Source organism: Aulonocara stuartgranti, assembly GCF_965226115.1.
Source record: "Aulonocara stuartgranti genome assembly, chromosome: 1".
Classification (NCBI taxonomy): Eukaryota; Metazoa; Chordata; class Actinopteri; order Cichliformes; family Cichlidae; genus Aulonocara; species Aulonocara stuartgranti.
In genome coordinates, this window is record NC_138939.1 from 28984513 (window position 1) to 28999204 (window position 14692).

The 14692-nt window shown below is 39.2% G+C and overlaps 2 protein-coding genes across 4 annotated transcripts; one reads left to right on the forward strand and one right to left on the reverse strand.

Moving 5' to 3' along the window:
* Nucleotides 1-599: 599 nt before the first annotated feature.
* slc30a4 (solute carrier family 30 member 4) lies at nt 600-10476 on the reverse strand. Of its 3 annotated transcripts, none has more exons than XM_082530988.1 (8): nt 10363-10476; nt 9096-9605; nt 8324-8470; nt 6295-6448; nt 5927-6152; nt 5399-5504; nt 5150-5284; nt 600-1810 (listed from the first exon to the last, which is right to left on the reverse strand). In XM_082530988.1, exons 2-8 carry the CDS (start codon nt 9487-9489, stop codon nt 1656-1658), a joined length of 1317 nt encoding a protein of 438 aa, XP_082387114.1. In that variant the 5' UTR covers nt 9490-9605; nt 10363-10476; the 3' UTR covers nt 600-1655. The 3 variants fall into 3 exon arrangements, with proteins under 3 accessions (XP_082387114.1, XP_082387113.1, XP_082387115.1); XM_082530987.1 differs by lacking the exon at nt 10363-10476 and adding an exon at nt 9932-10076; XM_082530989.1 differs by lacking the exon at nt 10363-10476 and adding an exon at nt 9735-9907.
* bloc1s6 (biogenesis of lysosomal organelles complex-1, subunit 6, pallidin) lies at nt 10113-14491 on the forward strand. Its single transcript, XM_082531277.1, has 6 exons — nt 10113-10243; nt 10443-10541; nt 11850-12009; nt 12738-12825; nt 12927-13013; nt 13117-14491. Exons 2-6 carry the CDS (start codon nt 10478-10480, stop codon nt 13234-13236), a joined length of 519 nt encoding a protein of 172 aa, XP_082387403.1. The 5' UTR covers nt 10113-10243; nt 10443-10477; the 3' UTR covers nt 13237-14491.
* The last annotated feature ends 201 nt before the right edge of the window (nt 14492-14692 follow it).

Sequence of the window (14692 nt, forward strand, 5' to 3'; positions counted from 1 at the left end):
ATCTAAAGATTGAGTTGTGAAAAAAGTCACTTTTTCATATTTTAAATGTTATTCTTTATAAGTTAGTTACTTTCGTGTAGTATGAATGGCAACAGGTTAGATCTTAATGAATAGGAAAACTTTTTAAAAGTTTTTAAAATACAGTTAAAAGTCCAAAATCAATCCTCTCAGTCAAATTTTACAAAGCTGTACAGTGGGCCAATTCTTGCCCCTGGGCCTTATGTTTGACACCCACAGTCTTGACTATGGCTACATGCCCAGAGTTGCTGACATGTGATTGGCCAATTAGCTAGTATTAGCAACCAGCAGTTGAATAGATGTACTTAATGAAGTCAGTGTACACCTAAATGAGGTCTGTATTGAGCTACAATGTTTCTAACAAAGATTTGCAACTTCTATATTCAGGCTTCTTAAATTTCCAGTTCTCTCTCTTTTTTGTATGAGTAATATCATTCAGAATAAAATATTACAATTTCACAATTAGCAACAGAAAAGAGATAAAGAAAAGTTAACATTTGCCTCTGCTCACTGCAGTTCTAACTATTATTATGCTGCCTTGTGAGCTCGGTTTGTCAAGAAAATCATGGCAGAAACACAAAAAAATTAAAACATTTTATTACAAACAAAAACAGTGATACCGTTCCTGAATTTCCTTGGTGATTAATATCAGAGACATGGAAAGGTTTACGCACAACCCCCCCACAGCCTCTTAACAAGTGAAAGAAAGAACATTTTAAAGATCATGACTGGCAAATCGCAACCTCCTCCATCAAAACAACACAACTCTGAAATACTGGGCATACACCTGTCTGTGTTAAAATACTGTCAGTTGATGATATGGAAAAGAAAGTGGAGTATATAGGATGGATGATACCATGCTGAAGCTATCCGTTTTAGCACGTCCCCTTAGTTAAAGTCATGATTTGATTGTCAGTGGCCTTCTCATCACAATTGAGAAAATGTCAGTATCAAAAAAAGCCAATTAACTTTAAGTGATGGTAATTTTAGTAATTTAAGAATTTCTAAGGTTATTTATTCTCTTAAAGTCTGCCTTTTTACAGACATCAGCTAAATAACATGAAAGCTCCAAAGCACATAATGAGCTATACTGTCTCCTGAAGGGATGCAGTGGTGCAGGTTTTGCTCACTTATTCCACTTGTAAAGAGTACAGTGCCTCACTCTGACCAAATATCTTGTTAGACATGAGGTATGTCAGCTGACATGCTTTGTACGGTAATAAAAATCATAATGTGCAGTTCTAACAAACGGTAAGATTTACATCTTATAACAAAGCATCAGTGGTGACAAATCAATCTATAAAACAAAAAATAAAAGGTTACATGGTTTAGAAGAGGCCTTGATGGTGAATTAAGGGCAAGTTTTTGTCATTTGACTCAGGTAAAACATTCAACTCCCACTTCAAAAGCTTTGCAAGCGTGAAGACGTGAGGCCCCCAGAGGCTGTAGATCTCTCTTAATTAGATCTGTTGTTATTCCTCTGCCTGTCCTTTGGCACCCCTCTTTTTCCAGTTACATCAGTGTGCTGTGGATCCTGCTGTGGCATTGAGCTGCAGCAGCGCTGTTACATTCAGGGCTCTCTATATATTGCGTTCTCTGCCATCCGTCACTGTGTGATGAACTGCTGACCTCCCTCTTTAGGCGCTAGCCTCCTGGCAGTTTGTGCAACTGCGTGCCACCCTCTGCCTGTGTGTCTGGATCTGCACTGTGCACCTGGTGAGGCCGTAGGTGTGAAGCAGCATGTGACGCGCCTTTGCCTGGACCTCCTCCCAGTTGTTAGCACTGGAGGGCGCTGTGCACACAAAGAGACCTTTAAAAAAAATATATATATATATATATATATATATATATATATATATATATATATATATATATATATATATATATATATATATATATATATATATATATATATATATATATATATATATATATATATATATATATATATATATACATACATACACACACACACACACACATACAAACAACAACAACAACAACAACAACAACTTGCAACTAACAAACAAACAGCTTATGATAATTAGGGCTGGTGACGCCAACAGACTGGCTCTGTGATTGGCTGCACACTGGACACCGTTTAAACTTTGGTGGAGAAATTATGCATCACGGATAATCCTGTCCACCGTCTGTACCACTTACTGGACAGGAGGTGTTTTCTTCTCTCAGATTCATTCAGCTGTGCTGCCGTGAGGACAGATGCAGGAAATCTCGCAGTAAGTCTAGACATTGCAACACATCTGTCTGAGCAGTATACCAACATGACCAGGCTTTTGATCGACAAACTTAAAAACCTCAGTCAGAGGTGAGGGGTGTGACAACAGCAGTTAGCAGCTTTCTTTGTTACTCCAGGCTTTCTGCTTCTGGCTCTGGGCATGCTTACGTCACATTAAATTCATCTGATCACAAACACATGCAGAAGAATAAATGTAATAGTATATTTACACTAATGTGTTCTTTTTAAACTGCATGCACTTAAACATTAATGGTTACTCGGTGCATTCAGCTCTGACACTATCCCATAGCCTAATAAAGAAGAGAACTCGATTTGTTGTGTCACCATATCAAAGTGAAATTAATTTTTGATGATGAATAACCTAAAACTGTAACAGATCAGTTTTCTAATGTGTGCTGCAGTAGCTGCAATTCCAACAGCAGAGGGAAAAAAATAAAAGAGCCATCATCGAAGTTAATGTAAATTAAAGTGACAATGTGATGCTCTGTTTGTGTTGCCACAGCTGGGTCACATTTTGGCTGTGTTGACCTCTACAAGATGCATCTATATGTATTCCTGCAGCAGAGAATCCATTCTGAAGAGGATACCGTGAATAAAAGAATCAGTGAAAATGTGGCACTTCCAGTTTCAGTTTACTTCCAGGTGATTTTAACCTGAAACTCTGAACACAATCTGCTCCTGACCATGTTATGTGCTATGGTAATTTAATTCAGTTTAATTCAGAACCTACAACAATACAGAGAAATCCCCCAAAATCAAACAACTCCCTATGAGCAACCACTTAAAGAAAGTGGGGAGGAAAAACTCCCTTTTAACAGGAAGAAACCTCTAACAGAACCAGGCTCAGGGAGGGGCAGCCATCTAGGAAGTGTTAGCCGACACACTGTGGAGGAGAGTGAGAGGTTAATAATAATGAATGAATGCGGAGTGGTGTATAAACACACAGAGTGAAAAGAGGTGAGTGAAGAAGAAATACCCCCAGAAGCCTACAGCTATTGAAGCACCGTGACTCTTAACACTTTATTAGTTAATGGAGGGTTCATGGTCACCTGATCCAGCCCCAACTATGAACTTTATATTAAATTTAAAAAAAAGAAAAAAGGAAAGAAAGAAAAGAAAGTTTCAAGCCTAGTCTTAAAAGTAGAGAGGGTGTCTGTCTTTCGAATCTGACCTAGTCAAGTAAAAAGATTTCCAACCTGCACCGTTACAACACTACAACACATAACACACACAGACACTAAACTGCTTTACTGCACTGAACTGTATTCTGTTTTTACTTCGTTAAATCGGACAATTTTACACATTGTATTCTATTGAAGTGAAGTGGAACTCTATTGTAGTGCTTTACATATTTGCATAAGAAGCCAAAGACCCCAGGAGGGGACACGAATCCCTCTGGGGTTGTGTCAGGATGGTGTAAAACCTCTGCCAAATCAAACATGCAGAGCTACCCACTATTGTGACCCTTTCCTAAAGGTCAAATGGAGCAGATGAAAGTCGCTCTTTATACTATTGTACTGAGTTGCATAACCATTAAAGATAGTTGTTGTATGTTTGTTATAATTACATTTTTGGCTGCTTTAACACAGGCATGTCCAAGCTTCGGAATACATAAAGTTTATATTATCTTAAGGTGGACGTGGCCATTGTGAGTTTGGCATTCTGGTCATTGCTAAAGAAATCAAGAAATCATATTTTTATCATATTTAATTTTAGGCTGATATCTGCAACTATTGTTGAACTGACTTTTCTGTAGGCAGTGAAAATTCACGCTCCAACTCCAACAATGACTGAACAGCTCCCTCTTGTGTACAATCTACAGCTTAGCGCACGAGTGGACTGTTCTGTGTGCCACATTTCAATACAGTTAAGTGGGTCAGAGTTAAACAGTGAAAGCCAGTTTTATACACTACTTTGTTGCATTGGCTTTATAAACACTTATTTCTAATTTTAAAGCAAAAGCTTGAATTAAGAAAAGTCTATAGTTGTCTAACAATGATAAATAAATAAATGAAGAACTGGCACTTTACTTTTAAAATGGTGGAAAAAACATTTGTGTGGCCCAAACTTTTCAAACATACTCTAGCACGCTACATTTCGCAGCAACCAGTATGAGCACTTTTCCTGCAAATCTTCCCTGCTGTCAAGTCCGATGGGGCCAGAATTATGAAAACAAACAAGTCTGAAAACAAAGAAATTCCAGAGAAGGCTGTGATACAGATGGACAAAGACTCTACACAGACCCTTTGCTTCTGACATTTAAAAGCACAGACAAATCAGTACAAGAAATGGCACAAATAAGAGAAGCTTGCTAAACCACAGCCCAGATGTGCTTCCTCAGCAGAAAGTTCATCTTGCACAAAAGAAGTCACTGCCAACAGATTTTTAAAATATATTTAAACTAGACTTAAAGGAATTCTTAATGTAAATTTTACTTTTTTTGTCAATTCTGACTACATGGTTATCATTGTATAAGCTCACTGAATAATTCTTGTTATTGATAATTGTTCTGCTTGTCCTGAAGGAAAAATTTAATCCAATTTGGTACTGGCAAAGTATACCTAATGAAGTGGCCAGTGAGTGTATTACATCCATTGTAAAGTACACGACTAAAGAAAAAGTGTTCATCATCTGTGTGCAAACAATGACAACTGTTTTTTGTGTGAAAAGAAGTTCTGTTTTTCAGTGTTTCAGTAGTTTCTAGGTAACATTCAAGAAGATGTTTCGTCAATCCCAAATTGAACAGGGTTTTTCCTGCATACAGAAATCCCCCCAAAAGCTTTAGCCAGATGAAAAATCACCTGCTCTGCACTGTCGTGAAATTGTGGTTTTTATTTTCAATCACATTACACATTTCTTATTGCAGCTACTCACTCAGCTGGAGATGCACCAGTGCTGCAGTCTTGTCTGCCGTCAGCGCCCAGACGTTCAGCTCATCGACTGATTGGACATCCTCCAGCTTAAGGAGGTCCTCTCTGATTCGCTGAGTGTCCAGGTGCCTGGGAACACCTGACACAGCAAGAGAAAACGTCAGCAAACAAATTAGTGTGCCCATCCCGCTCTATACTGTTTAAAGTAAACAGAATGCCCTGATGGGATTCTGCAACAGGAGATGGGACTTACCCTCCAAAACGATGACTCCTGTGTCTCGTAAGATGCGTAATGTGGTAAAAAGAACCAGAATGGAGAAGATGTACGTGCAGATGGGGTCTGCCAACTTTAACTCTGGCTGTGAAATCACAAAGCTACATCAAACCTCCTGAATCTTCTCAATTAATCTTCTTTTTATATTTTATTAAATACAATTTATCATACATCAGACCTACACTGTTGTAAAGCTCCGTAACTACTACTTCCAAAAGGCAAAATTCACATGTTTAGCAACTTCAGTGACATTTCCATTTTAGTTAGTTTAATTTGTTCTAAATGCAGGTTTGATAAGGACAAAGGGACATCAACACTTCTTTTTAACTTGTCACTGAGGAAGATAATAAAACAAAACTTTTTCACTTTATGCTGTGGAATAACATTCAAGATCATTTTCAATCAGTTAAGTGTGTCTCAAATGAAATTTATGCAAAGCAAATACACCTGCAGTATTAAAAATAAATATAAGCTGTTAAAAAAAAAAAAAAGCAAACAAACACATACCTTGAACCGGACAATGTAAGCAGCTATGAGCACTCCGACACTCTGGAGGAGATCTCCCAAAGCATGGATGAATGCAGCTCTTACGGCGAGGCTGCCATGTGGCCTCTGCTGCTGAGCCGACTGTGAACTTGAAGCACCAGCAGGGGCGGGAGACTGACCGTGGCTGTGGCCGTGGCCGTGGCTATGTGAGTGCAGGTGACCATCTTGGTTTAACAAGAAGCCCATTCTATCATAGCCAGGGAAGCAAACAAGAAGTAATTGAGTCATTTTGTATATTTTTTTCCCTGCTACCACCAGGGGTTTAAAGACTTGCAGTCACAAGCTGTGGTTAAACATTACACACTGAAGATGTGTGTAATATTACTTACATAATGTTAACAGCCACCCCCACAGCTGCAGTGATGAGCATGACATCGCCGTCTATGCTGAAGTCCTGTTTTATTGTCCTCTGAACTGCCTCATAGAGCAGTATGCCAGTCAGTATATAGATGAGCAGCACACTGAGGACTGCTGCTACCACCTCTAGAAAGGAAGAAACAACCAGTTTATCTTTATCTACCAGTCTAGGAAATTAAGGGTTTTTTTTTTTTTTTAGACCATCCAATCTAATCTCGCATTTCTATTCAATGTTACTAAGTATTATCAGGCAACTTAGAATAAGACACTATCATGATATAACGCTTCTATGACACTACCCCCCAAAAAGCAGAAATGATCTTATTCTTACTCAGTTACTATAACTCAGTTCATTCGCTCTGCCCACTGTGGACCATTTTCTTCCTGTCAGGTTTAATTTTTACTGAAAGTTAAACAGAGTTTACTGCACCTTCACCCCCTGATCTAACATTTGTTTTCCAAGTTATATGCTGTTCCTGATCAAATATAATTTCTATTTATGGCTCAAACACAAGTCTAGTGTGAACCTTAATTTTAATTTAAGTGGACACCACCATGTGGGGTTTTCCCGGCTCAGAGAGACTTTTTCTTCTATGTAGGAAAAACCCTTCTATTTGTCTACTGACAAATTGTTCCTCCCCAATACCCTGTGTTAGTTTTTTCCCTGTTTTAGTTTATTTCTAGTCCACCTTAAGCTCATGTTTTGCTTTGTATTATTTCACCATGTCTTATCCGAGCCAATGAGTATGCTGTTTAAGAAGACATAAATCTTGGGAGAATGAAGAAATTTGTAGTGTTAAAAATCTGCTCTGTCATATTTATAAGTGTTGAACTGATAAAATGTAGCAGACCAAAGCAATCACGTGTCAAAGAGGTGCGTATTAATTAATTAATTTATTAAAGAAAGCAAAAAGAAAAAAACAAAAGAAAAAACAGAACTATCCTGGTTTACATTACATTTAAATACAAAAAGAAAGAAAACTGTAAGTCAGGTTCCCTGCTGGGTCTTTTATTATCCCAGAGATTCCTCAGAGATGTCTTCCAATAACCACAGATTTCCACATTTCACAAATGTGGAAATAGCTAGGATGAACTTTTGGCGTTTCTGACTTTTGGTCAAACAAAACAGCGCAAATTGAATGTGTTAACTAGGCCTTTCCTAGTAAACTAAACAAACTCTAAGATAAACTGATAATAAAAATTATGACGGACTGCAACTTTACAACACTTCTGCTGGAATAATATTAGCTGAGGTCACAAAGCATTAGCTGAATGTAAACTAAAACACTCTAATATCAAACTATTTTCAGACACATTCCCTCCCATAGCTGATATTCTACTTCAAAGGTCTAACACAGTTTCAGCTAGAGAAGAAGAAAAGGGCAGTCAACACAAACAAATAATCTAGGATTCGGGGGCCTTTAGATCCAAACAGAGTGACCACACTAACTGCTGTATAAGGACTCCAAAACTTAGAAAACAATGCGTCCTGTAGTTCAAGTAGTTGCCATCTACATGAATGATTGCACTTCAACAAGAGTTTTGTAATAAATCCAGAGACACATGAAGACATTTATATATTTACTTTAACTCTACCGCCATAAAATAGAAACAGTGGTTTATAACCAAAGGAAAAACATTCATAGCAGATAACATTCATAGAGTCAACATGACATTTATCAGTTTCTGGCAGAACTTTTACAATTATGCATCTCTAATGCTGTAAGGCAGAGATGTCAAACTGATTTTACACCATGGGGCACATACTGCCCAAGTTTATCTTAAGTGGGCCGGACCAGTTAAAGTCCCCTTTCCATCAGTGTAAAGAAGTTTAACTACACATCTAATCCCTGAGATATCTTAATAAAAGAAATAAAAGGTGCAATTTCTCAGCACGTCTCTTTGGGTTTAAACTGTAAGAAATAAACCTTTAAAACAGAAAAAGTTCTGGGAGTTAGTCGGCCAGGCAGACCTGGAATTATAACAAAAATGAGAACATACCTAGACGATGGAGTCCAAAAGTGAATCTCTTGGTTGGTGGTTTAGTCGTAAGAAAGAGGGCCAGCATAGAAAACAGAATACCCACAACATCGGCTAAGATGTGCAACGCATCGGTCATGATGGCTAAACTGTTGGACACATAACCACCTGAAAGCAAAACATAATAATAATCACAAAATATATTCAAACAACTTGTGTGTAACTAATACACTATTAAAAAGTGCTGTTTTACTAGAGACAACTGAGACATAAAGAAGACGAGCAGTCCAGTTCATGTGGGTTCAAAACAAGAACGGCAGATAAAACCTTGATTAAACATGACTTGTAGTTTGTGTTTTTCTACCATCTTTTTTTCTTTCTGGAATAATCATTTTTTAACCGGGGCTAAGTAAACTCACTAATCTATGAGATGGCTGGCGTCAAGAAATAAACAGCAGAGGTTTTAACCCATGCCTGAAATTAATGTTTGACGTGTATAATCAGTCATAGGATCTGCAGGCTGCCTGCAATCCTGACATGCAGCTTACGCAGAACACCAATGAAGAAAATGCTGCCACTTTCTGACTCTCAAACTTTGAGACATGTGAATGAAATCTACTGGCTCACACTTACCTAATCTTCATGCTTTATGGTGTTTTTGTTTTAAGAAAGCTGGCCTTACATGGAAGCCTTTTATTGCTACTGACATCTCATTCGCCTCTTATCATTCATAGATCTGTTATTAAGTTTCCTCTTGTGAGCAACCACACAGCGACAAAGGTCCATCTCTTACCTATAATTTCACCCGTCATAAAGAGCAAATACAGCAAAGCTGCAATGCCAAGCCTCTTCATCACCCTCCTGTGTTTGATGGCCTCCCGCTTTCTAGTGCAGCTGTCACAAGGATCCATGTTTAGCCCCGGGCTGCCCAGGCTGGAAGACGAGTCCAGCAGGGAGTCATCATCATCTGCCACCAGCGTGTTCACGGCCACACCGTTGGACGAAGCTCCGGCGGAATAGTCCGACATCTCTCCAGACACCACGACCTTCAGCTTGTTGAATCTGGGCGCCTCATCGTCCGCCAGCTCGTCCGAAAAATCGAAAGGTGCCGTGTCGCTCAGGTCCCAGTCGCTTCGCTCCCTCCTGAAGGCGGACCGCACCTTGCCGAACAGGCTCCCACCTGACATCTTTGATACCGATAAGGGTGAGCTCTGTCTGTAGGCTGCTGTTCTCTGGGGTAATCATTCACGCTTTTCTAGCGGGTGCTCGACGGTGGGATTGTACGTCTACTCCATCTCAGCAACTGCAGGACAAAAAAAAAAGTGATATCAAAAACACACAGAAAGCATCCCTTCACGTTCGCACAGCTCACCGATTTCTACAGCGGGGTCTCAAAGAGCCATTTACACGACTGACAAAACGCTGAACTTACGTTTCAAATATAAGACCTCAAGTCGCTCACTTTTCCACGTGAGTTGAACTTTGAGTTCAACAGTCCCCCTAAAAACAGTATTGGCTAAACAGTAGCAAGCTAGCTAGTAAACGTTAGCTACCCTGTGGTGTTGGCTTGTGACTCTCACACAGTCACCAAAGCGCGGAAGACTGTGAGGAAACATGAGCGGGACTTACCACTAACTGTTCCCTCAGACTGTTCAAACGTATTTCGTTCCCACGTTAAAAACGGTCATGTCAAATGTGGTTGAACCGTCAGAGTCGAGGAAAAGAACTACCTCTGTACTGCTGTTGACACATTCCCAGCAGCAAGTTTGGTTTCACAGGCACAGTCACGTGATTACACAGATCACATGACGGGTCTTTTTTTTCCCTTTTAAGACGCAGTGACAAATCCAAAATATTTCCGCTCTGTTTTCTTCTTTTTTTGTTGCTAACATAGCCGTACTAATCACGGCTACAGTTACTGATACATGCCGATTAAACCAGGTAAGGTGCTGACTGCTGTTTACAGACTGCCGAGCCGCTGCTCTGCCTCTCGTGGATCACGCTGTGCTCATTATGGAGCAGCTGAGCAAGCTAGCTAGTTCTTCACAACCTTTACATACCTGATGCTCGATCAGCTGATATTTGCCTCTAGATAAAACAGTAAAAGCCGACTGTCTGCCTTTTCTGTGCCTCTTTGTAGGGTAGAAAAGCACTGGGTCAGTAGAATCGTCACATATGGAGGTAGAAGGAATGGAAGATGAAGGATCTTCGTCCCAAAGTGAACTTCCTCACAGTGAAGGTGTGTGTCAGTGTGTGTGTGTTTAAACCTCTGCTGCCTACACTTGAATTTGCGGTTGGCTTTAACTGCAAGCCCTGACATGGCAGCTCAGGCATCCTCAAGTAGTTGTAAAATGTTTTTAATCTACAGCTGAAAGAACTGTTTGTGGAGTTACCAGTATTTCTGCATTTTTTTACGCATAACGTAGTCAAGGTTTATATAGGTCCCAACTATAGATCCACACAGCATGACAAATACATTCACACGACCTCAGCAGTGTTATAGAAATGTGAGAAGTTTCACAAAGCCACTCCACCAAAACAGAAACTGTCTACAAGTGGGAACTTTGGGAACTTTCATACACATATTGCACCAAGAGCACAATGTGGAATTATGGTTTCAAAGGGTTGACAGACTTTGTGTGTGTGTATATATATATATGAGCGTAATATTTGTATTAAAAATTAATGTGTAATATATTCCCCTTAACTGAAAACACAGAGGTGCCTAAAAGCAGGCTAACGCTTTTTTCTCACATTAGCCAAAGTGTGTTGTTATTCACAGTAAATTTTCCATTTTAATGTAACCCCTACACAACCAGCTCTGCAACTATACAAACAGTTGTAGTTCAGAAACCTTTCTGATGTTTTCTCTAACCTGATGTTAGGATAATCCCAATGACAACATCTTTATCATACTTTAGAAAGCTCCTCCAGAGAGACACACATTTACACAGCGTAGTGCCATTTTAACATTCACAATGAGAATAAAAACTATTTTATTAAAACAAAAATAGAATAATGGAGGCTTTAACTGGACAGTTGTGAAAAGCTGTTATTCATATTATCCATAAAATCTAAATAAAGTATGGATGATGTGATTTTCAGGTGAATTTCATTTAGCTTTTATTAAGGCCACACCAAAAGGCTGAACTCCATTCTGCTTAATGGTAACTTTATGTCTTTAGAAGCTTGTTGGTACAGCCGTCCACAGCATTCACGGTTTCTCGTGTGGCACCTTGGGGAAATCAACTGGGCACTTCTGGTCTTGAGGTTCAAAGAGTAAAGAACATGCATACAATTTTGATAATTAAATTAAACTGTCATTCTGTGGATGGTCCAACAATTAGCTGAAATGCACATGTTTATAGAATGAGAACAGTAAAGCTTTCAGCTTGTATTTATGACATTGAAACATCAGCTAATCCAGATCACACTCACAACAAAGAAAGCCAACATCTCAGTAATTAGAATAAATGAAGTAAAAGGTAGCCCGTTACATTTAAAGGATATTCTTTTTCTTTCATAAATATTCATAAATATTTCACAGATCTACAGTCGGTCCAGCAAGAATCATTGCATCTGGATGGCTCAGCCCCGGTGGAAAACGTGTATGTGGATAAGAAAGCAGTGGACAAACTCACAGAGGGATTCCTCACTCACTACCTACCAGATCTGCAGAACTCTAAGAGAGCCCTCCAGGAGCTCACGTGAGTATTGACGTGTGTCATTGTTTCAGGACGCACTCTTGGGCTTGACATCATGTTAGGGTTCACACATTTGCCTAAAAAATCATAATCAATTACCAAATCAAGCATTCGGAGGTACTTGCTTTGGCAACCCCTTGTGAATAAGAGAGAAGCAGAAAGTAGCTTCAGTCAGCAGCAGGTTCCCTCCATTTCGCTCCGTTTACTGCAGTTTCTCCAGTTTTCGGCATGTTCTTGTCCAGCCTGCTTCAGTGGGGGAACTGTAAATACACAAGAGCATTCCAGATCAGGATCTGGTAATCAAATAACATGTCAGGGCAAGTCTGTGCCAAAGGCTGCAATCAAGGATGAGATTACTCCTGCTGTTGCAATTGTTCTAAGTCCAGTCAGGTAAATGCACACATTGGTGGATCTGAATAAGGCCCAAGAGTTTTTTGCTTGTCAGTAATCACTGAACTATTTGCATTAATAAGAAGCACCCATGAACCTGGAGTAGAGACTAAAAAGCTGTTTAGAGAATCTGGTTTTTGTAATTTCGAGTTGCCTTTTGCACAGACAACTCCCTAAAACACACAGGCGCTAACTACAGTAAACACACTACAGTTGGTTTGACCAGTTCCTCTGATGCTGCCAGTGAGATCATGTGTCATGAAAAACAAACACAAGCTTGTGGACACTTTTAAAAGGGATGTTTTTCATCTATATAATCACTTTATTTTCTTGTTTTTCAGACAAAATCAGCTTGTGCTGTTGGACACACTGGACCAAGAAGTCACAAAGTTCAGAGAATGTAATGCCTTATTGGACCTCAATTCCCTGGTATGTGTGAACTGAATTCTAATCTAATTTGTTGTTGTTGTTGTTTGTGCACTCTACATCAGCCTACAGGAGTGATTTGTAAGCAAGGCCCTTTTCCTTAGTTTACAGAGGCGAAGGTGTACCACAATAAACTGGTGAACATAAGGAAAGAGATGATTATGCTCCATGAAAAGACAACTAAACTAAAGGTACTATTATCTTAGACGGCACTGGAGGCCGTGCTCTTAAGAGGAGGGCAAAATACTGAATGGAGGCAAATTAATCAAAGTCCTGCATGTTGTGTCCTCTCAGAAAAGAGCTTTGAAGCTGCAGCAACAAAAGCAGAAGGAGGCGCTGGAGAAGGAGCAGCAGCGGGAGAAGGAACTGGAGAGAGAAAGGCAGCTCAACGCCAAACCTGCTAAAAGAATGTAGGATCCCCAAGTGCGTCTGCTGTATTAAAAGACAATATGGGGCAAGGGGGCGGAGGTTTGCATGTTTTAGTCTATTTATTACATTTCTTATTCATTATAAAGCACGTTACTGCTAGCCATTTTCCAAAGTGCACAACTTTAAAATTATAAGATCAAATGAAATGGGGAAATATTATATGAACATCAACTTGAAACGTGCTTGATACATGTAATCCATGACAGTTAATATCAAATTCTACTTTAAATTATTGTTAAATGTTAATGCAGAGCTCACTGATATAAATTTTCTTTGAAATATTAACTGCGTTTGAAGCATGATTGTTTTAAACGTACGTTGTTCCTGTTGCAGGCAGGTTTGTGTGGCACAGACAGAGTTTACCACCTGTTATCTTAATGGCTGTTTCTGCAGTCGTTATACGCTGAGAATGGCTTCAAAGACGTTTTTGGTTTCTAGGAGTAACGGGAATGGCTGTAAACTGACTAGAATAACTGGAACTTGCTTGAGTTTTGGAGTTGCGACTCTCTGGGACTTGTTTCTTCATTTCTATGGCAGCACCCACCATCTTTAGATCCATTTCATAAGGAAACACATTTGGAACAAGATGTAATTTTTCTATGTGACTAATATGAATTGAAAGAAGTGGGAAAAAAAACGTAAAGAAAAAAATCTGTTTAACCGTCTTGAAACCGAAAGATGCTTTGGAAAATGTTTCTCTTCTTAAGTAATTCTTAGTACATGGACTAAAACTTGCAAAACCTCTGGTTTGATTGACCCCAGATTACATTGCCAAGAAGACCACAAACCAAAGACATTAACTAAATCATCAAATGCTGGTACTTCCCACTATCAGTGTCTGATGGCACACCAATTTGTGCACTTCTTCAAACAGAATTGTTGAAAATTACTCACGTAGCCATCAGACCACAGCCTGGGATAATCACTGCGCTTGGTGTCATTTGTTGAAGTATTAATATGTTGTTCCTGGACCCTCTTAGTGTTGAATGTTATAAAACAAGACATGCTGTTTAAAGCCACATAGATCTGCACTAAATTTGCCTGACTGCATTTCTGCCGTTCAGATGATGTATAGCTAATTTATGATGGTGGATGAATAAAAATGTATCAAACTTTGCCATCACAATGATCAGTGTCTGTAAATTTGTTTAGTTGACCTTTTGAGAGGCTTCTATGCACTAGTTGTTCCTGAAACCTCAGTATTTGTACTATTAATAAAAAAACAGACTGGTTTATAGTATACGGTCTTATTGCTGTGTTCTTTTGTATTCTTTACTTCTCAGCTGTCTATGTGTGGAAAAATTTAGGGTGAACAGGTCGAAGCAAACTAAAAGTGCAAAGACAGTGTTTGTGTGGGGCACTGTGGGTCATGCTCCTGATGCTGCGAGATGGTTTGAAACTCTACTGAAGTTTAAAAAGTGCGCTTATGCCGCAAGCTTCT

Excerpts from the sequence above, each read along its gene's own strand:
- slc30a4 (XM_082530988.1), bottom strand. The coding sequence starts at position 9,489 with ATGTCAGGTGGGAGCCTGTTCGGCAAGGTGCGGTCCGCCTTCAGGAGG. Across the intron at positions 8,471-9,095 it reads TATGACGGGTGAAATTATAG|GTGGTTATGTGTCCAACAGT; the intron begins GTAAGAGATGGA and ends TTTTGCTTTCAG. Across the intron at positions 1,811-5,149 it reads ACTGGTGCATCTCCAGCTGA|CGCCCTCCAGTGCTAACAAC; the intron begins GTGAGTAGCTGC and ends TTGTGTGCACAG.
- bloc1s6 (XM_082531277.1), top strand. The coding sequence starts at position 10,478 with ATGGAGGTAGAAGGAATGGAAGATGAAGGATCTTCGTCCCAAAGTGAA. Across the intron at positions 10,542-11,849 it reads TGAACTTCCTCACAGTGAAG|ATCTACAGTCGGTCCAGCAA; the intron begins GTGTGTGTCAGT and ends AATATTTCACAG. Across the intron at positions 13,014-13,116 it reads AAAAGACAACTAAACTAAAG|AAAAGAGCTTTGAAGCTGCA; the intron begins GTACTATTATCT and ends GTGTCCTCTCAG.